This window comes from Aythya fuligula, chromosome 2 (genome assembly GCF_009819795.1).
Source record: "Aythya fuligula isolate bAytFul2 chromosome 2, bAytFul2.pri, whole genome shotgun sequence".
Lineage (NCBI taxonomy): Eukaryota > Metazoa > Chordata > Aves > Anseriformes > Anatidae > Aythya > Aythya fuligula.
The window spans coordinates 1,369,638-1,394,462 of NC_045560.1; the positions used below are offsets into that span (position 1 = coordinate 1,369,638).

At 61.9% G+C, this 24,825-nt stretch overlaps 2 protein-coding genes, 1 long non-coding RNA gene and 1 other non-coding gene across 4 annotated transcripts; 1 reads left to right on the forward strand and 3 right to left on the reverse strand.

Annotated features, from left to right (window-relative positions):
* Positions 1-617: 617 nt before the first annotated feature.
* LOC116486203 lies at positions 618-2,291 on the reverse strand. Its single transcript, XR_004252936.1, has 4 exons — positions 2,172-2,291; positions 1,705-1,762; positions 994-1,159; positions 618-875 (listed from the first exon to the last, which is right to left on the reverse strand). It is a non-coding gene; the product is annotated as an uncharacterized LOC116486203 (long non-coding RNA).
* LOC116486929 lies at positions 1,900-2,033 on the reverse strand. The gene has a single exon (XR_004253032.1). It is a non-coding gene; the product is annotated as a small nucleolar RNA SNORA9 (small nucleolar RNA).
* A 240-nt stretch (positions 2,292-2,531) lies between the features above and the next one.
* CCM2 (CCM2 scaffold protein) lies at positions 2,532-14,021 on the forward strand. Its single transcript, XM_032180773.1, has 10 exons — positions 2,532-2,669; positions 8,242-8,415; positions 8,704-8,787; positions 8,941-9,124; positions 9,747-9,883; positions 10,451-10,586; positions 10,982-11,039; positions 12,077-12,215; positions 12,671-12,809; positions 13,719-14,021. The coding sequence occupies exons 1-10, from the start codon at positions 2,640-2,642 to the stop codon at positions 13,997-13,999; spliced, it is 1,362 nt and encodes a 453-aa protein (XP_032036664.1). The 5' UTR covers positions 2,532-2,639; the 3' UTR covers positions 14,000-14,021.
* A 1,575-nt stretch (positions 14,022-15,596) lies between these two features.
* On the reverse strand, positions 15,597-24,613 carry NACAD (NAC alpha domain containing). Its single transcript, XM_032180771.1, has 9 exons — positions 24,306-24,613; positions 18,312-21,683; positions 17,030-17,281; positions 16,838-16,926; positions 16,660-16,743; positions 16,271-16,417; positions 16,058-16,189; positions 15,856-15,978; positions 15,597-15,762 (listed from the first exon to the last, which is right to left on the reverse strand). The coding sequence occupies exons 1-9, from the start codon at positions 24,412-24,414 to the stop codon at positions 15,748-15,750; spliced, it is 4,323 nt and encodes a 1,440-aa protein (XP_032036662.1). The 5' UTR covers positions 24,415-24,613; the 3' UTR covers positions 15,597-15,747.
* Between the last annotated feature and the right edge of the window lie 212 nt (positions 24,614-24,825).

Here is a 24,825-nt window from a genome sequence, read left to right on the forward strand (position 1 = left end):
GGGATTTGGGCTCGGCGCCACGCCCTGGGGCGCTCGGGTCACCCCCTGCAGCACCCATCCTCACGGGGAAGGGTGGGCGCTGGGTTTGGGTGGGTGGGGGGCGCGGGGTGGGCGCCATAGGGCTGTGAGCCCCCTGATTTTATCCATCGGGACCACTGCGGTGTCCCCAGCTGCGGTCACGCGGCGTCACTTCCCTCCGGAGGTAGCGCTGCTGCATCCACTGCATGCACTGCACCTGCTGCACGCATTGCGTGCACTACATCCACTGCGTGCACTACATCCACTGCGTGCACTACACACACCGCATGCACTACACACACTGCATGCACTACATCCACTGCATGCACTACGCACACTGCATGCACTACATCCACTGTGTGCACTACACACACTGCGCGCACTACATCCACTACGCCCGTTCCGGTGCCTGCCCGCATCCGGCCCCACGCCCACGGGCGCTGGTCGGTGCCTCCGGTGCACCAGGAGGGTGTGGGGTGGGGTTTTGGGGCCGTTCCATGTCCCAAATTCAACACCCGTTCATGAGGCTGGCTCCCCAAAATCCCAGGAAACGCAGCAAAGCTGCACGGGCGGCCCCAGGACCACAAAGAGACACCAGGAACGTGAGGAAATCGTGTTTATTGGTCTGATACAGCACTAAACAGGAGAGGTTTTACCCCAAAACGTCGCTACAGCGCTCACCCCTCCTCATACTTGACGCCGGGCCCTACGGAGAGCGGCAGATTTTGTTTTGGGGGCGGGGGATCCCAGCCCAAACCCCGTCCCTCCCAGAGGGCAGCGATCAGGACGCGAGCACCCCGTGGCATCGGGCAGCTCCTCGAGGTGTCTGGGTGCCAACGCGGGCTGGGGAATTTCTCCTGGAATTAAACACAGAGTTTTGTTAATCAGAAAAACAAACCAAGCTCAGTCAGATGCTTTTTTTTATCCAGGGTGACCCCAGTTTCCAGTGAGGGGCCCCCCAAGGCTTCACCTCACCTCTGTGGGATCCAGGCAGAGCACCACGGGGGGGCTCAGATCCCTGCCCACGCCTCGGCGGGCGGCTTCACGGCTGCGACCCCGCCACGGGAGGAGCCTCACAGGGCTGGAGCCGCCGCTCCTCTCTCCCCGCAGCCCATCGTGGTCCAAAATCGGGATTTAAACCCTGCAAAAAGAGTCAAGAGCGGTTAAAAAAGCCCCAGCAGGCACCGCAGGCAGGGTGAGCGCCACCTGGGTGTGTCCAAGACCCCCACGGCCTCCCCCAGGGGTGCAGGGGGAGGCCCCGGAGCTCCCGGGGTTGCTCTGGCAAGCGCTGCAGGAATGGTCGGGGCCACCGCAGGCCCCGCCACGCTGGAAGGCTTGCGGTGACCGCGGCTCGCCGGAGCCTGGCAGGTGCTGTGGGGGCAAGGGGATGTGCTTGGAGGACCGCAGCTCGGTGCCTCACCACCACGAGGGGCAGGCAGAGCGTGAGGAAAAACCCAACAAGGTGAAGAGAACCCTTATGGGGTGCAGGGCCTCAAATCCTACAGCATCAACAAAGCCTCCCTGTTACCTGCTGGGGCATTAACCAGCCCCATGGTTGTGGTTTTCCTTCAGGGACGCGTTTGGCGGCCCCAAAACCACCACGAGGCGGTTAAAAACTCAAAGTAAGCCTCTTCCGAACCCTCTGACACCGGTTAAAGGGCCATCAGGGCGGCCCCGCTAACTCACCTGCGGGATCCGTGCAGCTTCAGGCGTCTTCCTTAGCCATCAGAGGGGAGGCTCGGCCCTAAAAAGCAGCAGCGGGGCGTTAGGAGAGGAAAGGGACGGGAAGGGAGTGGCTCTGAAGACCCCAGTGGGAACGGGGACCCCCTCCCCAGCTGCCTGGAGCCCCTCAGGCCCCTCACACCCCCATAGGGGCCGGGCCCGTGTTTGGGATTTCTATAGCCTCCCCCAGGGGGGCACAAGGGGAGGCCTCAAACCACCCCGCGGCTGCTCTGGCAAGCGCTGCAGGAACGGCCGGGACCACGGCAGGCCCCGCCATGCTGGACGGCTTGCGGGGATGGGGGAGGGCGAAGCCTCAAAGGGAGGGAGCGAGGCCTCGCAGGGGGGGAGCAGGCCGCAGCTCCGCATCCCGGCCCGGCCGCCATAACCGAAAGCCATCCGGGGCGAATCCCGGCACCGCGCGGCTCCCTCACCCCTCCCGCGGCCATCACAGGCGGCTCCGGCGGCGGATGGCGGCGGATGGCGGCGGATGGAGAACGATGGCGGCGGCCCCGGCCTCCCCCCGCGGCCGCCATGGCTGCGGGAGCGCTGCGGCGCGTGACGTCACCACGCCGCCGCTGAGGCAGAGAGAGGGGGCGTGGCCTCGTGATAACCAGGCGTGGTTATGCAAATGAAGGGGGCGTGGCCGCGCTTCCCGCCGGAGCTGGAGGACTGACGTCAGTCCTCCAGGCGCCGCCGCCGCCGCGCGGGGCAGGCCGGGAAGGCGCCGCCCAAGATGGCGGCGGGCTGGAAGCGGGGCCGGGGGCGCTGAGGCGGCCGCGGGGCCCCGGGGCTCAACCGGGAGCTCCCCGAGCCGGGCCCGGCCCCCGCCGCTTCTTCTCCCCCCTTTCCACCACGCCGGGGATGCCCCGGGGGGGGCCGGGGCCGCCTCCGCAGCCGCTATGGAGGAGGAGGGCAGGAAGGGCCGCAAGGTGAGCGCGGCCCCGGGGCCAGGCCCCAAGCGGCGCCTCACGGCCCGGCCCCGGGGGGGGGGCTGAGGGGGGGGCGGGGAGCGGGGCTGCTGCTGCCGCGGGGCCTCGGGGACGCCTCTTCCCTGCCTTTTCCCCCGTTTTGCCCCCTTTTCCCCATCTATTCCCCCGTTTTTCCCCCCCTTTCCCCAGATTTCCCCTCCTTTTCCCCGTTTTCCCCCCTTTTCCCCCCGATTTCCCCCTCCTTCCCCCGATTTCCCCCGTGTTCCCCCTCTTTTTCCCCTTTTCCCCCCGTTTTCCCCCTCTTTTACCCCTTTTCACCCCATTTTCCCCCGTTTTCCCCCCGCTTTTCCCTTCTTCCCCCAATTTTCCCTCGATTTTCCCCCCTTTTTACCTATTTTCCCCATCTTTTCCCCCCTTTTCCCCCTCTTTTCCCCCTTTTCGCCCCATTTTTCCCCGTTTTCCCCCCGCTTTTCCCTTCTTCCCCCAATTTTCCCTCGATTTTCCCCCCTTTTTACCTCTTTCCCCCCCTTTTTCCCCCATTCTTCCCCTTTCCCCCCTCTCCTTGCCCCCCTTCCCCCCTCTCCCCATTTCCCTTCTCTCCCCCCATCTTGTCCTTTTATTCCCATTGCTTTGCTCACCTTTTACCCTTTTTTTTTTTTGCCTATTTTCACCATTTTACACCTCGTTTCACCACGAGATCCAGCCTGGGGCAGCTGCTCGCCGCGCAGAGCCCCCCTGGCTGCCAGCCTCCAAGCCCTGCCCTGGCTGTGGGGACAGCAGCGGGGCTCCTGGCCGAGCCCTGTGGCCACCAACACCTCAGTGGTGGCCACCGAGCCCCCGGTAGCCCCTCTCCCATCGAGTCCAGCCAGCACTGACCGACCTGGCAGCTCTGTGGGGCCCTGTAGCACACCCCAGGTAGGAAGGTTTGGCCCCATGCTCTTCCCAGGACCCCAAACCTGGGTCCTGGTGCTCAGGAGGGCCCCGTGGGGTCGGCAGCGTGTGGGGAGCACTCACACCTCGTGCAGAAGCTCTCCTCTCCCCGCCAACCTCTGATCCTCTATCAAAACCCCATCACTCCTCGCATCCTGCTCCCCAAAGCCACGCTCCCTGGTGTCCTGTGGGGCTGCAGGTCCGACTGGGACCAGTTCCCTGCCCGTTTTCTGCCCGTTTTCTGCCCGTTTTCCCTCGTGGTGGTGCCGAACCAGCTCTTTGCCACCCCCCTGCGGTGTTTTTGAGCTTGGAAACGCCGTCCAGGAGCTCGTTTGGCTGCCGGGACAGAGGTTCCCAGCCCTGGGGGCTTGGAGAGAAGCTCTTCCCCAGGGAAAAATCCCCTCGGGGTGTGGGTGAGCCGCAGGATTAGGGGTTGGGACGGGGCAGGGGAGTTCCTTCAGCCTTATTTGTGGGGCTGGGAGGAAAATCCTGCTCTGGGGCAGGGCTGGGAGGAGGAAAATCCTGCTTTGGGGCCGGACTGGGAGGAAAATCCTGCTTTGGGGCCACCTGAACGAGGGATGGGAGCAGCAGGAGCGTGTGCTGAGCATCCCCTGGGGGCACGGCCAGCCTGGAAGCCTCTGGAGGGTGACAAAGCAGCGTTGGGGACACGAGGAGAGCCCCCAACCCGAATATAACACTCTGAGGGACTCAGGAGGTGTGAAAACAGCCCCAAAACAGCCCCAAACCGCTCGGTTTTGGGTCTGCCCGTTTCCACCTCCCCTCCCGGGGTGCAAAGAAGGGAAATCACCCCCCAAAACCCTCAAGAGATGGATCCCCAGGCGGCGGGAGGTGCCAGGGAGCTGCACCCTCGGGTTTAAGGCTTAAAAAAAAGCTTTTTGGGCGCTTTCCTCAGCGTCTGGACCCAAAACTCTCCGACTTGATGGCTTTTTACCCAGCAGCGAGCTCCCCCCCCAAAAAAAATAGGGGTCACAGCGACCCATGGAGCCCCCAACCCTACAAAGGGGAAGCAAATTGGGTCGGAGAGGGCTCCGCTGCCTCCCTGGGGCAGCTCCAGCTCGGCCTCGCCGGGCTCCTGGGAGGCAGGAGGAGGAGCGGGGCCGGAGGAGGAACGAGGCTTGGCTAAAAATAGCCGGGGAAAAAATTCCTTTCCTCTTGCCTCGAAGGAAAATCCCACAGCCCGGCGCCTCGCCTCGCTCTCTCGGGGGTTTTTGACACTTTTTGGGCTTTTTCTCTCGTTTCCTTGAAGACCGACGTGGGTGCTGGCCCCCTTTTCTCCAGGAAATCGTCCCTAAATTACCTAAATTGAATAATCTGCTGCTCTGCGCCCTGCAGCAGCTGGGATCGCCCCGAGAGGGTTCCCTGGGGGGATTTGGGGCGATTTGGCCCCAAAGGAGATCCCAAAGCTGGTGGGGGGGGGTTGGTTTGGAGGGGATGGATGACTCAGGGTGCTGGAGAGCAGCCAGCAGGGTGGGGCGAGGAGCGACCCAGAACAAAAACCCTTTGGAATAAAACCCTACAGGACAAAACCCTTCCTCTCGTGCCCTGCCGAAGCACAAAGTTATTTTGACCTGGCCCTAAAGGGTGAGAGCCAAGCTGGGCGCCCCCAAAACCCGATGTTGAGACCCCCGAGTCCCCGCGGTGCCGGTTCATCCCTTTATCGAATCCCCCAAAGCCAGAGGGATGCTTGGAGCACCCTATAAAAGTGCCAAAATTAACAGAATTATGGGCATGGGGTGGCCCAGGTGTGGGGATGGGTGACTTGCAGCGGGGTGGGGAGGGATAAAGGTCCACGAGAAGGGTCCTGGTGGCACCAGGGTGGGCTCCAGAGACCCCTGTGCACCTCCAGCTGGTCCCACAGCTCTGTGTCTGCACCCGCTCCAGCGGCCATACGCCAAAAATCAGCCCAGGAACCCTGGCACGTGCAGGGCCGAGCAGGGAACGGGCTGTAGGGTCCATAAAACCTGCTGTAGGGGCGGTAAAATCAGCTGTAGAGTTGGTAAATTAGCTGTAGGGGCGGTAAAACCGGCTGTAGGGTCATAAAACCAGCTGTAGGGGTCGGTGAAATCAGCTGTAGGGTCCATAAAACTAGCTGTAGGGTTGGTAAATCAGCTGTAGGATCGGTAAAACCAGCTGTAGGGTCAATGAAACAGGCTGTAGGGTCAATGAAACTAGCTGTAGGGTTGGTAAATCAGCTGTGGGGTCTGTAAGGCCGGCTGTAGGGTCCATAAAGCCAGCTGTTGGGTCAGTAAAACCGGCTGTAGGGTTGGTAAAGCCAGCTGCAGGGTCAGTAAAATCGATTGTAGGGTCGGTAAATCAGCTGTAGGATCGGTAAAACCAGCTGTAGGGTCAATTAAACCAGCTGTAGGGTTGGTAAATCAGCTGTAGGGTCTGTAGAGTCAGTTGTAGGGTTGGTAAAACCAGCTATATGGTTGGTGAAACCAGCTATAGGGTCAGTAAAAACAACTGTAGGGTTGGTAAAGCTGTCTGTAGGGTCAATAAACCAGCTGTAGGGTCTGTAAAGCTAGCTGTAGGATCAGTAAAGCCAGCTGTAGGGTCAATAAAACTCTGTAGGGTCTGTAAAGCCAACTGTAGGGTTGGTGAAACCGGCTGTAGGGTCCATAAAACCAGCTGTAGGGTTGGTAAAAAAAGCTGTAGGGTCGGTAAATAAGCTGTAGGGTCTGCAAAGCCAGCTGTAGGGTTGGTAAAACCTGCTGTAGGGTTGGTAAAAACAACTGTAGGGTCAGTAAAACTGGCTGTAGGGTTGGTAAAACCGGCTGTAGGGTCAGTAAAGCCAGCTGTAGGGTCTGTAAAACCGGCTCTAGGGTCCATAAAACCGGCTGTAGGGTTGGTAAATCACCTGTAGGGTCAATAAAACCGGCTGTAGGGTCGGTAAAGCTGCCTATAGGGTCGGTAAATCAGCTGTTGGCTGCTTGCTGCCTCTGTAGGGGCTGAGCCCCCTCCCTGCCCGCCACCCCTCCGGCCTGTAATTCACCCCCCGCCTCGTTATCCCATTAATTACCCATAATTTTGGGGTGGATTCAAACATCCAGGAGGGGTCTGGAGTGGAAACGGCCCCAAATTTCGTGTTTGGGGCCAGCTCCTGCCCTGCTGGAGGCACCCCCATGCCCCTTACAGCAGCCCTTTACCCCCTGATCCTATATCTGCCTCTTTTGGGATCTTCCCCGCGGCTTCTGAATCCTGAAGGCATCCCCAGGTGGGGGCTGCCCTGTAGGGACACCCAAAAAAGCCTTTTCTGAACCCATTTTGCTGCACGGAGCTGGGCAAAGCACCTCACCGGGGGCTGCTTTTGGGGGCGGCCTCCTCCCGCCCCTATTTCCAAGCACTCGGCTGTCTGCTCAAACACCAAGCCCTAAAAAAAAAAAATCCCCGCAGCCCAAATGAAGCCAGAGCACCCAATTTTTACCAAAATGGCTGAAATTTGGAGGAGAAATTGCTCAAAACCCTCTCGGCTTTGGGATTATCACCCTACAGGCCTCACCTTCTGCTTCCTGGGGCTGGGATCATGCAATAACAAATCCCATGGGCCGCCAGCCCGACCCCAAACGGGGCTGCCCCCCCTCGGACCCTCCTCCTTCCCCAAAACCCCTTTTTTTTTTGGTGAGAACCGCCTGTTTTCGGCGTTTTCGCCGCTCGCAGGAGGAAGCTGCGGTTGGCGCGCTTCCGGGCCGCGATCTGCCAGCCTCCAGCAGCCGGGGACGGCTCCCCCCGAGGTTTTGGGATCCCCTCCTCGCTTTTTTGGGGTCGTCGATGGAGAGTGAGGTAGGTGCGGGCTGCCATCGACCCCAAAAACGCCGCCACCCTAAATTTGGGCTCCCCCAGGAGCAAAATCGGGGCCGAGCCCCGCTTGGAGGAGACCCCGATTCTCCGGGAGCGTCCCCAGCCCTGTCCCCGAGGGGATTTATTTGGGGTTCAGCTCAGATTTTGGGGCAGATCGGCGCAATTTTGGCACAGAAAGCGGAACCGGCCGGGCTGGCCCGCTTTTTCCACGTCATTTCTCCAAAACCAGCCCCGAAAACGAGATTTGGGGAAGCGTTTTGGGGCCGGCTGCCCTCGCGTTGGGGTTTTTTGGAGCCCTTTGGGCTCTTCCCACGTCGCGTTTTGGGGCCGGGCTGTCCCCGATGTCCTTGTGGCAGCGGGTACGGGTGGGGAGAGCTGGGATTTGCTGCTCGCAGGGGCTCTTCCCGACCACTTCCCTGCCCCATAAGTGATATTTTGGGGTTATTTCAGTCTCCTCCTCGTTGAAATCCCCAAAAAGCAGCTCGGTGAATCCCCTGGGTGCCGTTCCCTGCTCTTAGTTTGGGGTTTTTTGCCTCACCGGCCCTGCCTCACCCCTTGTGCGTGAGGAGAGGGGCAGGGGACGGAGGGATAGGCCGCAGGGGGACGGTTTTAAGGTAAAAAAAGGTGGGTTTGGGTTAGATCTGAGGCAGAAATCCTTCCCTGTGCGGGCAAAAATGGGAAAAAAAACACCTCTGTGTGGGAAAACGACGCCTTTGGACTCGTAGCTCTGACTCCTGACCCTACCAGCCCACGCTGGGCTCCCCAAATTTTGTTTCCCAGCCCTCCCTCACTCCCTGCCCTCTCTTTTTTCCCCTCCCTGCAGCCCGGGATCGTGTCCCCTTTCAAGCGAGTCTTCCTGAAGGGCGAGAAGGGCCGCGACAAGAAAGCCCAGGAGAAGGTGACGGAGCGACGGCCCCTCCACACCGTCCTGGTGTCCCTGCCCGACCGCGTCGAGCCGGACATCCTCCTGAACGACTACATCGAGAAGGAGGTGAAGGTAATTTCGGGGGAACCTCTCCCCCTCTTCCCCCAAACCCTCCCGGGGGCCCCCCGCAGGCAGCTGGCGGCTCTTTCGCTTTCTTTTTCCCCCCTCTCTCGTGGCTCTGCCTCGCCGGGTTACCTCCCTCTGCAGTTTTGAGGCCCTGATAGCCCTAAAACGCGAGGTTTACCTAAAAACGAGTGGGTTTTCGCGCTCGGGTGCTGTCTGGCAGCTCAAAGAAGGCTTCTGGGGGCCCGCTGAGTGTTTTGGGGTCACGCTAACCCCCCCTTTCTGCTTCTTTCCCAGTATTTAGGCCAGCTGACGTCCATCCCGGGCTACCTGAATCCCTCCAGCCGCACCGAGATCCTGCACCTGATCGATAACGCCAAGGTGAGCCACCAAAAAAACCTCTCAAACCCTCACAAAAAAGGCTCGGGGGGGGGTTTTAGGGCCAGAATCCCACCCCGAGCAGCATCCTCCCCCCGCCCTGCTACCGGGGGAGGACGGATTCAGTTTTTTAACAGCTCCCCTTGCTCCTTGCAGCGAGCTCACCAGCTCCCGGGGCAGCTGAGCCCCGAGCACGACGCCGTGATCAGCCTGTCGGCCTACAACATCAAGCTGGTGTGGCGGGACGGCGAGGATCTCATCCTCAGGGTCCCCATCCACGACATCGCCGCCGTCTCCTACATCCGCGACGACTCCGCTCACTTGATCGTGCTGAAAACGGGTAGGGGGGGGGGCCAGCGGGGCAAAAAGCTAAAAACCCTAAAAGCTCGGCGGCCATAAATGCCAGCAAAGGGGGTGTTTTGGGGCCAGCGGGGCAAAAAGAAGCCTTGCTGCCACTGACCCTAAAAGCTCGGCGGCCATAAATGCTAGCAAGGGGGTGTTTTGAGGCAATAAATGGTGTTTTGGGGGTGTGGGTGCCCCCGAGCTGTTCCAGTCCCTCCTTTTTTCTCCTTCTTGGGGCCGAGGAAGGGTTGGGATCCTGCCCCCGCGGGCGGTGGGGCTCACAAAATGCAAGCACGCCGGGTGAGGTGGAGGATGCTGGATCCGGGCCATGTTTTTGGGGGGTTGTGGGGGTGCAAAAACTCATCTCGTGCCCAGAAATTCCTCCCCCGGCCCCAACAGAATTGGGGTTGAGCTCCTTTGGGGCTGGAACAGCGACGATTTAGTGGATTACAAACCCTGCGACGGCAGAGGAAGGGCTGGGGAGCGAACAAACAGCCAGCTTACGGGGCTCTGATTCTGCTGCTAGCTTCCTGAGGCTGTCTGAGCCCTGGAAATGCAGGCAGAATTTGATGGAGGTGTCAGAAATCTGCTTGTGACATCTCCTTGTGTCTCTCTCTCAGCTCAGGACCCCGGGATCTCCCCCAGCCAGAGCCTCTGCGCCGAGAGCTCCAAGGCGCTGACGTCGGGCTCGCTGTCGGAGAGCGGCGTGGTGCCCGTGGAGGCTTGCTGCTTGGTGGTGCTGGCCACGGAGAACAAAGTAAGGCTCCAAAAAACATCACCCACGAGTCCAGAATCAGCCTCAAATCACACTGGGGGCGGGGGGGGGGGAGAGGTGCTGCTCCCCGGGGTGCTCGCACTAATTTGGGATGGAGGGCACGGAGCTGCAGTCCCGAGGGGCTGAAATGAGGGAGGGGAAGAGACAGGGCAGGGCTGGGGGTGGGATTTAGGAGCTGGGAGTGGGATTTAGGAGTTGGGGGTGGGATTTAGGAACTGAGAGTGGGATTTAGGAGCTGGGAGTGGGATTTAGGAGCTGGGAGCTGCTCGCCTGGCGTTAGGGCAGGGTGCTGAGATGCCACACGGCTCATTTCTCACCATCCCCTTGGGCCAGAGGAGCAGGGAGAGCTGACAGAGCTGCCCCGAAGCTCCAAATTTCTCACCTGAAGGCAGGCAGCGTCCCACAGCCCCGAAAAGCAGCTTCCCATCCCTTCAGGGGCAGACAGCAGCCCTATAAACATCCCCCTGCCCACGCAGCCCTGGCGGGGGAGCCGAGATAAAGGGGCTGCTGCCCCACACGCCTCCCCTTTCCCCCCCTCTCCCTCCCCAGGTGACGGCGGAGGAGCTGTGCTCCCTGCTCAGCCAAGTCTTCCAGATTGTTTACACCGAGTCCACCATCGACTTCTTGGACCGGGCAATATTCGATGGGGCGTCCACGCCGACGCGCCACCTGTCCCTGCACAGCGGTGAGTGCTCGTTTTTGGGATCCCTTTCCAGCCTCAGCCTCCCCCCCTCTGCCTCCCCGCCCTCCAAAGAGCACCAGCTCCGCCTTTCCCCTCCTTCAGGGGCTTCTCCGTGCTGAGAACAAGCCCCTTTTTTCTTTAACTGGAACAGCACCTGCCTGGAGATGCTCCCAGGCTGCGGGGAGCCAAAAAAAAAAATCAGCCTCTGCGTCCTTCCCCCTCGCCCTTCTCTGTTCCTGGGGGATGGAGGCAGCAAACCGAGCTCCGCATCCTCCCCGGGGGTTTTTTTTGCACCTCCCCTGGGGCTCCGTGCCCAGCCCTCTGCCCCCTCAGCCCCAAAATCTGAGCCACCAAGCTCCTGCCTCCCGAATTTCACCTCTCCACCACCTCCCTTGCAGATGACTCTTCTACAAAAGTGGACGTGAAGGAACCCTACGAGACAGAAGCGAGCACCGTGTAAGTCAAGGGCAGGTGCAGCACGACGCCACAGCCCCGGGGAGGAAGAAATCCTGGCTTAGGCAGCCCCGCTGCCAGCTTTAAGCCCCCCCCCAAACAAAATTGCTGTCTGCTGAGCCCGGCTGGAAGGTTTCCCAGCATCAGCAGTGTCTGGGGCGCGGCGCGGGGCTGCCAAATCAGCAACCTTGGGCGTTTTGTTCCGTGCTGCTGGCCCAAGGTCACGTAGGCACCCAGCTGACCTCCAAAAAGCAGCAACAGCAGCTGGGGGCTGAAAAAACTTGGCACGCAAAGCCCTGGCTTCGAGCTGGTGGACACCGTTTAAAGCTTAAAATCAGAGAATTTAAGATTTTAAATCGGTGAAGCGGAGAATTTAAGATTTAAATTCTCAGGAATTAAGATTTAAATGGTGTCTACCAGCTTAATCTCAAATTCTCCTATTTAAATCTTAAATTCACCGATTTAAATCTTAAATTCTCAGCTTTTAAGATTTAAGTTCTCAGAATTTAAGATTTAAATGGTGTCTACTGGCTTAATCTTAAGTTCTCCGATTTAAACCTTAAATCCTCCAATTCACCAATTTAAATCTTAAATTCTGAGAATTTAGATCTTAAATCTTAAGTTCTCTGATTCACCGATTTAAATCTTAAATTCTCAGATTTTAAGATTTAAGTTCTCAGAATTTAAGATTTAAATGGTGTCTACCAGCTTAATCTTAAATTCTCCAATTTAAATCTTAAATCTTAAGTTCTCCGATTCACCGATTTAAATCTTAAATTCTCATAATTTAAGATTTAAATCCTCAGATTTTAAGATTTAACCCCACAATAAGATGTTTTGGGGGACCTTTTTCCCCGGCGTTCTGAAATCAAAAGCACGTGGAGGGGGATTTCTCCCTCCCTAGAGCTCCGTGTGCAGCACATCCCAAATCTGAAGCGCTCCTCGTTGGTCCTGCTGCCCGGCAGCGCCCCTCCAGGAGCGGGGTGACCCGGAGCTCCTCGGGCTCGGGGGGATTTCCTCACCATCTCTCCTTGTTCCAGTTCCTTTCCAGAAGCCTTAGAGGCCGGTGACAGCTCCCCCTCCTCCTTCCTGCCCCAGCAGTCTCCCCACATCAAGACCGTCAGCGAGAGCGAGCTGAGCACCACGGCCACGGAGCTGCTGCAGGACTACATGATGACGGTAGGGACAGATTGCCTTCCCTTTTTGGGGTCTGCGTGCTTTTAGGAACACGTTTGCACCCTCAGCAGCCCTCTTTCTCTAAGAAACCTGCTTTGGGAGCAGGGTTGGACCCTCGTGTGGTGCCTTTTGCCCCCTGCAGCGCTGCGATTTTGTGCCCGAGCTCCTTTCTTTTGGCTTTGGGGCTTTCTGAGTGCTGTGGGTTCGTCACCTCGTCACGTTTAATAAGTCTGTGCTGGCGTGGGAACTCCTCACAGCATTTTCCAGGCAAATCCTGCTTCCTTCAGGCTCACGTTGTCCCCCTGCGGGAGCTCCTCCACCCCCTGCTCCCCCGGCGGCGCGCTGGGACGCATCACAACACCCCGACCCCATCGTTTCATCCCCCTGATCTCCCTCCGAGTGAGCGAGAGCGCTCCAAAAATAAACCCCTGCCCCTCTTGGCGTGCTTCTCTCCTCAGCTACGGACGAAGCTCTCCTCCCAGGAGATCCAGCAGTTCGCCATGCTGCTGCACGAGTACCGCAACGGGGCCTCCATCCACGAGTTCTGCATCAACCTGAAGCAGCTCTACGGGGACAGCAGGAAGTTCCTGCTGCTGGGTGAGCGGCTCCCCTTCTTTTTTCCCCCTTTTTTCACGCTGATCGAGGCTGCTGCTGGTTGTTTTGTGGGCTCGGGGTGAGCTCCTCGGGCGCCAGACGGCGAGCAGGGGGCGATGCTCGGGGTCCTGTGGGGTTTCTGCGTGCTGGTGGCACCCCGAAGCTGTTTATGGCACGGGACAGGTTTGGCGTTCATCCCTCTGCTCTGCACAGGGTTTTTTCGGGGATCTGCACCGTCAGGAAGTGAATTTATAACCCCAAAAGGACTGGCAGCACCCACGTGGCCCTGCGCAGCGCCAGGAGGCGGACGTTATATGGGAAGGGAGCAGGACCCTTCCATTTCCCCTCCCTAAAAGGGCGCTGAGAGCCTCAGGGGGCTCTTGGAGTCCCCTCACCTCCATCTCCCCGCTTAATTTTGGCTTCAATAACCCGAAACAGCACAAATAGGAAGAGCCTCCCCCCCCACCTAGCTCCACATCCCCCTCAACCCCAAATTTTTGGGTGTGTGGGGTTTCCTTCCAAGCATTTTGGGCGTCAGGCACACGTAGCCCCGCTTGATTTACCCACGCTGAGCTGTGAGCCCCCAGCGGGGTGCGGGGACAGATTAAAGGGTCCTGAGCCCCCCCCTCCGTTAATCACACGCTGATTAGGGTCACGGAGCTCAAAGCCCAGCAACGTGCTTCGGTGCTGAAGCAGCAGCCAGCCCTGCTGAGCTCCCAAAATCCCAACTCAGCCCCGTGAACTCTCCTCAACCCCATCCAGCAGCGTTTTGGGGCCGCGAGCCGGAGAGGCGGCCCCAACACCGCCGCGGCGAGCCCGGGGGCTGTGTGACACAGCTAAAAACTCCCATATTTCCCATTTTTCCCCCTATTTACCCGATTTCCTTCTTGTTTTCTCCTTCCCACGGGGCAGGCCTGCGGCCCTTCATTCCCGAAAAGGACAGCCAACACTTCGAGAACTTCCTGGAGACCATCGGGGTGAAGGACGGCCGCGGCATCATCACCGACAGCTTCGGCAGGTACCGGCGGACGCTCAGCACCACCTCCAACTCCACCACCAACGGCAACGGGGCCGCGGGCAGCTCGGACGAGCAGTCGGTGCCCTCGGAGGAGGACGAGTGGGACCGCATGATCTCCCACATCAGCAACGACATCGAGGCCCTGGGCTGCAGCATGGACCGCGACTCCTCCTGAGCTCCGGGAGAGGATTTTTTTTTTTTTTTTTAGGGGGATGGAGCAGGAGGGAATTCGGCTCCCGTCCTTATCAACAGCACAGCCGGCCCCAAAACTGACCCCAAAACTTCCTCTCGAGGCCTGGCTGTGCCGTGATGAGGATTTGGGGCAGGAGCCCGGCCTTCAGCCCACCCCGCCGTGGTTTTAGCACCAAAAGTAGGGCCGGGGGAGAGCCCCGAGCTGGCTGCAGCCCTCTCCCCCCCCGCCCGGTTTACAGTTTTGCACATGGTGTCCCCTCCTCGGACTGCTCTCCCCCTCCTCCCCCCCAAATTCCCAATGAAGTTGACCACAATGTGAATTATTTAAACCTTCGCCTCCCTGTCCTCAGAGCGTTTCGCACCCACGGGGAGCCAAGGAAGGGCTGCAGGGCCGAGTGGAGACGTTGTACATATTTTTTACAAACACCCAATTTGTGTTTTTTTTAACCCATCTCCCAGGAGAGGGGCTGCAGGGGGCACGGGGCTGGATTTGGGGCAGCCAGCCCGGCCCTACAACCAGGGGAGAGGGCAGCAGGGTCCCTGTCCTTACTCACAGGGGGGGAAAACCCCAAATTCTGGGCGTCCTGGGGAGAGATTTTCCTCATTTGGGGCAAATTCAGGATCGCTGCTGCAGCACAGAGCCCGAGGATGAAGGCGGGCAGGGGGAGGAAGAGGAGGATGAAGGACAGAGAGCATGGGGGGGGGCTCCAGCAGCCCGGAGCTGGCAGGGACAGCTCGCTGGGAGCCCAAACGCTTTGCTCAGCACCCTGCCCCCCCCCCAAAACACATTCCTCACCCTTTATCCCGGGGCTTTGTGGGGCTTTGGCTGCTTTTTGTGGGGTTTTGTGGCTGGGACATGGCCCCAGGGCACCCCGGGCAGCAACTTTTCCACCTCACCGGGCACAATTTGGGGGCTCCTCCTGCTCAGCCCCCAGCAGGAGACGACGGGGAGCCCCTGCACCCCCAGCAGCAGGGCTGCGAGGTTCATTTTTCTGTAAAAAATGAGAAAAAAAGCCAAACTCGAGAGCCAGGGGGAGCGTCAGTGGGGAGCATCAGCCCCCAGCCCTGGATCCGCCGAGCCCTCAGTGCCTTCTGAGCTAAAAAACCCCAAACCCACCCCAAAACACGCACAGACGCTCCCGTCGCTGCCTCCTCCAGAAAAATTGGGGAAGAAAAGGCTATTTTTGGAACAGTTGTGTACGGGGATCTCACCTAGCAGCTCTATTTTTTTTTTTTTTAATCCTCTGTTTCGAGATCCAGCCCTAAAATCCAGAGCTATGGGGTTGGGGTTCCCCATGGGGTCCCCCCCAGCCCCGTGCTGCCTCTCCCCACCCCACCGAGACCCCGGAGCCCCCCCTGTTTGGGGTCAGGGGCGTTTTTTGGTGTCTTTCTGTACGGAGCACGGCTCGAGGGAAATATAAACGCTGCACCCACCCCGCTTCGTCTCCTTGCTGAGCCCTCGCTCGCCTCCGGGAGCCCAAAACCCAACTCTGAGGCCCCCAAATTGGGGCTGTTCCCCCCCCCCAAACCCCCTAAAAACCCCCAGAGGGGACCCCAAATGAGCAGGCGTGGCGGCGGGGTGCGATCCCAGTGCTGCATGAGGCCGTTTATTGAGCATTACAGAGGCGAAGGCGCGGGGGGTAAAGGATGCTCGGGGTGGAGGGGGGGAAAAAAAAAAAAAGAGGAAAAGAACTGTGCACCTATACAGGGGGGGGCCGGGGGGCCCGGCTGCTACATGGTCAGCTCCTGTGGGGGGAAAAACACGGCGTCAGGCACTGCGGGATGGGGATAACCCCATAAAAAAAAACCAAAATCCTTTTTCCCTTTTCCCTGGCTCACCATGATGGCGTTGACGATGTCGTTGTTGTTGTGCCGGAGCGCCCGCACGGCTTTGGGGCGCGAGACGTTGGCTTGGGCCATGACCAGCTCGATGTCCCGCACCTCCAGCCCCGTCTCATCCACCTGCGGGATCGGGGACGGCGCCGTCACCCCCTCAAAAACCCCAAATGGGGCCTCTAAACCCGATCCCGACCCACCCTACCTCCTCCTCCTCCTCGCTCTCCTCCTTGATGGTGAGGGCGGGCGCCGTCTCGGTGATGAGGGGCGAGTGCTCCATGGGCACCTTGAATTTCTCCGCCGCCGCCTTGTGCACCTGCTGCGACAGGTCCTCGATCTGCGGGGACAAAAAGAGGGTCGGGGGCTGCCCCTTAAGGTCCTTTCCCACCTCCCCGACCCCAAAAAAATAAAATCCCACCTTGGCTTCCCCGAAAACGATGTAGATGTCGGAGGCGGGGCTCTTGAAGACGTCGGGCTTGGTGATGACGAAGAGGATGTTCTTGGATTTGCGGATGGTGATGCGGGTGACGCCGTGGATCTGCCTCAAGCCCAGCTTGGACATGGCCTGGGGGGGTTTTTTTGGGGTCACGCCTTGAAGGATCGACCCTACAGACCCTGCTGGGGCTTGTGGGTTCGAGCCCGGGGGTCTCCAACCCCCAGTAATGGGATAAAGTGGGATGAGGACACCCAGCTGTGACCCCAGGGATGGGGGCAGCACCCTGGGGAGCACGGGGGGCCTAACCCCAACCCCATATCCCCCAAAAAGAAACCCCATGGGACAGCAGCACCCATCCCATCCCGTCCCACCTTCCTGGCCTTCTTCTCGCTCCGGCTCTGCTTGGCTTTGCTGATGCTCTCCTCCCCCGTGCCCAGCGAGTGGGTGAGCGGTGCCTACGGGGACGGGGACAGCAGAAGCGACAGTGGGGTCGCCACGATCCCTCGGGTACCCCGGGATGTGGGGTTTTGAACCCCCCCAACCCTATACCTGGGTCTGCGCTGGCCGCGGCTCCGCGCTCTCGGGCTCCTCCAGCTCCGGGATGGATTCGTCGTTGCTCTCCGACTCGTTGCACGACCCTAAAAGAAGCCAAAAAGGATCGGGTTGGAGACGCCGCCGCCGCCCCAAACACCCCGAAAAAACCCCAAACGCCCCCAAAAATGACAGATCTCCCCCCTTTACCTTTATGGTTGGCCTCTCCCCGCCGCGGGGCCGCCTTGTCCTCCAGCAGGGCGATGGCAGGGAGGTGCTCGGCGGCGCCGGGGCAGCTGTAGGGCAGCTCGGCCTCGCTGGAGGAGCTCGATTCGGACTGCACCGAGCCCCGGGGTGCCCGGCGGGGTCCCCCCTCTGCCGCCTCCGACCCCCTGGTGGTTTTAGGGCCGCCCGGTGCCTTCCTGCCCCGCGCCTTCTCCTTCTGCGGGGACGGCTCCGGCGCTGCGGGGATGGGGGATGTTGGGGTCACCGCGGTCCCACAAGAAGGGGAAGATCCCTCACCCCAAAATTGGGCTTGGGAGGGACCCCAGAACCCCCTCCAGGGGTTGGTACCCGGGGTGCTCACCCCAAAACCAGTGCCACCCAACCCCACACACTTCTGGGGACAGGACATATTGGGGTCACCACGGTCCCAGAAGAAAGGGAAGCCCCCTCACCCCAAAACTGGGCTTGGTAGGGACCCAGGCACCGCCCCAGGGGTTGGTACCTGGGATGCTCACCCCAAAACCAGCACCACCCAACCCAAAACACCTCCGGGGATGGGAGATATTGGGGTCACCACGCTCCCAGAAGAAGAGGAAGCCCCATTACCCCAAATTGGGCTTGGTAGAGACCCCAGGCAGCCCCTCAGGGGTTGGTACATGAGATGCTCACCCCAAAACCAGCACCATCCAACCCGAAACACCTCTGGGGACCCCATGGGGATGGGAAATATTGGGGTCACCGTGGTCCCATAAGAAGGGGAAGCCCCACCATCCCAAATTGGGCTTAGTAGGGACCCCAGAACCCCCTCCAGGGGTTGATACCCGGGATGCTCACCCTGATCCCAACACCACCCAACCCCACACACCTCTGGGGACCCCACAGGGACGGGAGATATTGGGGTCACTGCAGCCCCACAAGAAGGGGAAGCCCCATTACCCCAAATTGGGCTTGGTAGGGACCCCAGGCAGCCCCCCAGAGGTTGGTACCCAGGATGCTCACCCTAAAACCAGCACCACCTGACCCCACACACTTCTGGGGACAAGACATATTGGGGTCACCATGGTCCCACAAGAAGGGGAAGCCCCATCACCCCAAAATTGGGCTTCGTAGAGACCCCAGAACCCCCTCCAGGGGTTGGTACCCGGGATGCTCACCCTGATCCCAGCACCACCCAACCCAAAACACCTCTGGGGACCCCACAAAGACCCCCACGGGGACGGAGGGCACCCTATGGGGACAGGGGACACCCTACGGGGTGGACTCTTACCCTCCAGCCTCTTCCTGGAGGCCGCTGGGGCCGTCGGGTGCTCCTCCAGCCTCTCGGCGAGCCCTGAGGTGTCCTCCGAGCGCGGCGGTGGCGAGGAAGAGGAGGATGAGGAGGAGACGGGAGGAGGCACTTGGATGAGTTTGGAGAGCGCCGGGCAGGCGGCCGGCACCGAAACCTCAACCGGCACCACCGGGACCTCTCGGGGTGCGGGGTCCTCGGGGGTCCCGGGCTCTGCTGGGGGGGCCGAGGGCACCGAAACGGCCTCGGGGGGGCTGGGGGCAGGCTCCCCGCGCTCCTCGGGGAGGGATCCCGCTGTCACCTCTTCCTCTTCTTCTTCTTCTTCATCATCTTCATCCTCCTCCTCCTCAGGGGGTGTCGGGGGGTGCTCGCCCTCCGCCGGGACTTTGGCATCGGGTTCTTCAGCGGGGGGCAGCGGGGGCTCCTCGTCCCACGGGGGGCAAACTGGAGGGGTGCAGGGGGGGCTCCCGGCATCGCCCGGCTCCTGGGGCTCTTTGGGTTCAGGCGCGGCCACGGCGCCTTCGGCCTCAGCCTGGGGGGGCTGCGGAGGCTCCGTAACAGCAGCAGCAGCGACGACGAGAGGGGGGCTTTGTCCCGGCCCCCCCGGTGCCAGGAGGTCCCCGAAGGCGCCCTGCAGCATGGTGGCCACGTGCCGGCGATCCTCCGCGCTCCCCGGCAAGGCACCGAGCGGTGGAGGTGGTGGTGAGGATGAGGAGGGTGAGGATGAGGATGAGGATGGCGGTGGGAGCAGTTCGAGGGGGGCCGGGGGGGTCCCCACGTACACCTCCCGCTCCGAGGCGGTGAAACGCAGCGGCGGGGGGTCGGAGGCCGGGGGCAGCAGGCAGAGAGCCATGCAGGGCCGGGGGGCCAGCGAGGAGGAGGAGGAGGAGGAAGGCAGGAGGCCGGGGGCGGCCGCTTCCCCCGCGCTGTCCTCGGGGGCGGTGAAGAAGCTGGAGTCGGTGCGGGAGCGCGAGGTGTCCAGCGGCTCGGGCGAGGAGTCCTCGGAGGAGGAGGAGGAAGAGGAGGAAGAGGAGGAGGAGGCGGTGGCGTCCCACTCAGCCTCCACGTTGGTCGAGGCCGGCTCCGGGCTCTGCTCCTGCTCCAGGTCCTCGCTGGAGGCTTCCTCGGGGTCCTCCACATCCCTCGCCTCGTCCTCGTCCCCCGGCTCCTCGGTGGCGGCGTTGCTGCCACCGTCGCTGGCGGCCGGCGGTGGGGACTCGCTGCCCGTGGCCTCCCCGTCCTCCCGGAGGGCCTCGTCCTCCTCGGGGGCCTCCTCCTGCTCCGGGAGCTCCTCCGTGACCCCGTCCTGCAGCTCGGGGGCGTCCTCATCCCCCTCATCCGGGGTGGGGTCCGTCCTGCCGGCCTCGTCCTCGGGGTCACCTTCTTGGGGCGGGCACGGAGGCTCCGGGGCCTCCACCGCCGTGGCCTCAACCTCGTGGTCGCCGTTGGTGGCGGGCAGGGCGGGGGCGTCCCCCCCATGGCCATGGGGTTGGGGGTCTTTGGTCTCCCCGGCGCAGGGGGGCTGCGGGGCGCTGGCGCTCGCCGCGGCCTCCAGATCCGCATCGGGGTCAGCCTCCGGCTGGGCCTCCGCCACTTTTGGGGTCTCCATCACTTTTTGGGCCTCCACCACTTTTGGGGTCTCCATCACCTCTGGGACCTCCACCACTTCTGGGGTCTCCATCACCTCCGGGACCTCCACCACTTTTTGGGTCTCCATCACCTCTGGGACCTCCACCACTTCTGGGGTTTCCATCATTTTTTGGGCCTCCACCACCTCTGGCGTCGCCTCCTCGGCCTCCTCCAAGGGCAGGGACTCCGTGGGGACAGCGGCCTCCACGTGGGGAGGCTCCTCCGGGACGGGGTCTGGCTCTTGCAGGACATCAGGCTCCGTGGTGGAGGCTTCCTCAGGCTCCGAGGAGGATGAGGAGGGGCTGAAGGCCTCCCCCGTCGGCTCCACGTTGACTTCTGTAGCAGGAGCCTCAACGGAGGCCACCTCAGAGGCCGCCACCACCTCCTCCTCCTCATCCTCTTCATCTTCCTCTTCATCCTCAACCTCCTCCTCTTCCTCAGCCGGGTGGGCACCGTCCCGCTCCCCCTTTGCGGAAACCTCCAAAATTTGAGGCCCGGAGGCTGCCTCGTGCCTGGGGGACCCCCCCGGCGACGCCCTCTCCTCCCGGCCTCGCAGATGGAGCTCGATGTCCCCGGAGGAAGGCTCGGCGTCCCCGGCGGAGGCCGGGGGAAGGGGGTGGTGACCCCCCGAGCCCCCCACCAACGCGTGGCGCTCGGTGCCGTAGAGCCGCTCGTCCTCCTCGCCGTCGTAGGAGGCCGAGTCGGAGGAGGCCGAGGTGTCGTCGCGGAAGGCGAAGGACTCGTCCACCCCCTCGTTGATGGAGGTCTCGGAGAGCGAGCGGAGGAAGGAGGCCGAGGTGCTGGCGTCTTCCTCCTCCTCCTCTTCCTCATCTTCATCCTCATCCTCCTCGGAGAGGGGCTCGGCCGCCGGCGGGGCCGGCACCAAAGTGATCTCCACGGCCTCGGCCTCGAAGAGGAGGCTGCCGCGGAAGGGCAGCAGGGCCGCGGGGATGAGGCCGCCGGGGGAGCCTTCATCCCCCAGCACCTCCCCACTACCCCCATCCTCATCCTCACCCTCCTCCTCCTCCTCTTCCTCCTCCTCCTCCTGCCTCGCCGAGGCCTCATCCTCAGAGGAGGAGGAGGAGGAGGAGGAGGAGGAGGATGAGGAGCGGTGGGTGAAGGCCGCCGGCCCGGCCTCGCCGTCGGGGGCCTCAACCAGGAGATTTGGGGAGCAGGACGGGGAGGTGCTGGCCGTGCCCGAAGACCCCCAGCTGCCCCCCTCGGCCGTCATATAGGATCCGGAGGGGGACGTGGGGGGGGAGCCCAACCCCTCGCTCCCCGCGTCCCCCCCATCTTCATCCTCCTCCTCCTCCTCCTCATCCTCCTCCTCCTTTTGGGGTCGAGCCCCCCCGGTCCTCACGGGGGTGGAGGGGGCGGTGAAGAAGAGGTCGGGGTCCAGGTTGGCGGCCTGGGGTGGGGGGGGGGGTCGGTTAAAAGGGTGGGGGGTTTCGGGAGGGTTTTTGGGGGGGCAGCTCGTCTCCTCGCCCATCACGATGCGGGTGTCCAAGGGGTCGGCGGGGAGGGTTATAGGGGGCGGAGGGGGGTTTTGGGGAGGGGGGGGGGGGCAGCCCTTGTTGTTGATGGGGCCGTGCTCGGCCCCATGGGGGGTGGAGGGGCCGGGGGGGGCGTCGCAGCTGGCCCCCTCGGGTTGGGGGCGAGCCTCCTCCTTGGTGGGCATCGGGGGGGTCACGACGGCGGCGACGGCAGCGACGTCCCCTGGGGGGGCTGTGGAGAGAGTGGGGTGAGTGTAGGGGGGGGTAGGGAACCCCCTATGTCCTCATAGACCCCCCCCCCAAAAATAAATAAATGGGGTAGAGCCCCCCCCCTTTGTGTTCTTACCTAAGGAGGGGGGGGGCTTTTTGTCCCTAATTTAAGGCCAGGGGGGCTGGGGAGGATTATAGGGGTGACCCCCCCCCCAAAAAAATAATAAATCCCACTATTTGAGGTTTTGGGGTGGGGGGAGCAGCCAGATCCCCCCATACCCAATTCCATCCCCTGGATGACACAGCAGCACCCAGGGCATTTAGGGCTTGGGGGGGGTAACCCTAAGCATTGAGACCCCCCCAATTTTGGGGGAGAACATAACTGACCCCCCCACCCCAAAATCCATCACACCCTAATCCTCATCACTGCATGGAGTTTAGGGTCCTGACCCCAAAGACAGGAGGGGCACGCAGCCCTCCCCACCCCATAAAACCCCAAAAAAGCCCCATAAAACACCCAAAAAGCCCCAAATCACCCCAAAAAGCCCCAAATCACCCCAAAAAGCCCCAAACCACCCCCCAAAAAGCCCCCCCATTACCTAGGGCTCTTAGGGGGGGCTCCATAGGGCAGGGGAGGCTCCAGCAGCACCCAGAGCCCCCCCCAGCCCCCAGGGGGATTTTATAGGGGCGAGGGGGGGGGGGCGGGGCTGTGGGGCTGCTGGGAAGGGGGAGGGGCCGCCCCGGGGATTTTTTTTTTTTTTTTTTTTTTTTTTGGGGGGGGGTCCCATAAAGGATGGGGACACTTTTTGGGGTGGTTTTGGGGGTGTAGCAGTCCCCTCTCTATTTTTTTTGGGGTGATGTTTGTGCTGCACCTATGGGGTATGGGGGGGGCTGTGCCTTATGGGGGGGGGGCTTTGGGATCCCCATTTGCACCCAGGATGGGGATGGGGGGGGTGAGGGGGGGCTTTTTGTCCCCAAATTAAGCTTTGGGGGGGGATACAGGGGGCTGGGGGCAATGGGGTTGGGGCACCCCCACTCTGTCCCTGTAGGGTTAAACCCCTGTGCCCCCCCCAGCCCCAAACTCACTATGGGGACCCCCCCCAGCTCTGTAGGGTCCTTTTAACCCCTTACTGCCCATGGGGGGGGGTCCCGATTCCCTCCCCTGGCCCCATTTGGGCACTGCCCCCCCCCGATATCCCCCACTCCCTGGGGGGGGGCAGTGGGATGGGGGCACCACTGGGGACCCCCCCCCCGGCCCTATATCTGTGGGGTGACCTTGGGGCGCGGTGACCGATGGCCCTTGGGTGTGGGGGGGGGGGGCGTGGGCACCCTTGGGTGCTGTGGGGTCTCCCGGTACCGGGGGCACATTTTGGGGTCGGGGGGGGCAGGGTGGTGTCCCTCCCCCCATATGGGGGGGGGGCAGGAAAGCCTCAGGTCGAGCGCTGCCACCCCGTGTCCTCCGTCCCCGTGTCCTCCTCTGTCCCCGTCCTCTGTCCCTACAACCTCCAGCCCTATATCCTCCGACCCTACAGCCTCCAGCCCTATATCCTCCAGCCCCACAGCCTCTGTCCCTACAGCCTCCAGCCCTATATCCTCCGTCCCTGCAGCCCCACAGCCTCCAGCCCTACATCCTCCGACCCTATAGCCTCTGTCCCCACAACCTCCAGCCCTCCGACCCTACAGCCTCCATCCCTGCAGCCCCACAGCCCCTGTCCCTACAGCCTCCATCCCTCCGACCCTCCGTTCCTGCCGCCCTACATCCTCTGTCCTTGCATCCTCTGACCCCACAGCCTCCAGCCCTACATCCTCCAGCCCCACAGCCCCCATCCCCACAGCCCCCATCCCCGTGCCCTCCATCCTCTGTCCCTCCAGCCCTGCAGCCCCACAACCTCCATTCCTCCAGCCTCCAGCCCCACAGCCTCCAGCCCCACAGCTTCCATCCCTGCAGCCCCACAGCCCTCCAACCTCCAGCCCTGCAGTCCCTGACCCTACAGCCTCTATGCCCCCAGCCCCACAGCCTCTGGCCCCCCAGCCTCCATCCCTACAGCCTCCATCCCCCCAGCCCCACATTCTCCAGCCCCACAGCCTCCATCCCTACAGCCTCTGTCCCTGCAGCCCTATAGCCTCTGGCCCCACACCCCCCATCCCTGCAGCCTCCATCCCTTCAGCCCCACAGCCTCCATGCCCCCAGCCCCACATTCTCCAGCCCCACAGCCTCCATCCCTATAGCCTCTGGCCCCACACCCTCCATCCCTGCACCCCCCAGCCCCACAGCCTCCATCCCTGCAGCCCTATAGCCTCCGGCCCCACACCCTCCAGCCCTACAGCTTCCATCCCCCCAGCCCCACATCCTCCATCCCTTCATCCTCCGACCCCACAGCCTCCATTCCTCCAGCCCCACATCCTCTGTCCCTACAGCCTCTGTCCCTGCAGCCCTACAGCCTCCATCCCCCCAGCCCCACATCCTCCAGCCCCACAGCCTCCAGCCCTGCAGCCCTATAGCCCTATAGCCTCTGGCCCCACAGCCTCCATCCCCCCAGCCCCACATCCTCCATCCCCACACCCTCCATCCTCCATCCCCTTCCCCTCCCCTCTCCCTTCCCCTCCCTCCCCCCCCATTATTTTAGGGCCTCCAGCCCCTCACCTGCCAGCGGCGAACCCGGGCGAGGCTGGAGGCCGGGAGCGAGGCCGGGAGCGAGGCCGGGAGCCTCCGCCTGCGACCCCGGGGGGCTGGAGGCCGCCTCTCCGGGCATGGCCGAGGGGCTTTGGCTTTGGCTTTGGGTTTGGGGGGTTTGGGGACCCCCCCCACCCCCCCAACCCCAAAAGCCCCCCCCTCAGCCCCGGCTTCGCTTCGGCGACGTTGGGCGACGGCGGCTGCGCCGGGCGAGGCTGAGCATCGGTGTTTGAGGGGGGGGGGCACACACACAGAGCCCCGTCATCCCGGATGATGTCAGCAGGTTTGGTGCTTTTTTTTTTTTATTATTATCCCTCCCCCTTTTTTTTTTTTTTTTTTTTAATCCCTTTATTTATTTATTTAGCCCCGAAACAGCACAAGGGGCGTGCGCCACTGCGGCGCTGCAGCACCCCCCGGGGGGGGGGGGGGGGGGCGCGTTTTTCCCCCTCCCTTTCATTATTTCCCCCGTTATTTCCCCTATAATTTATTT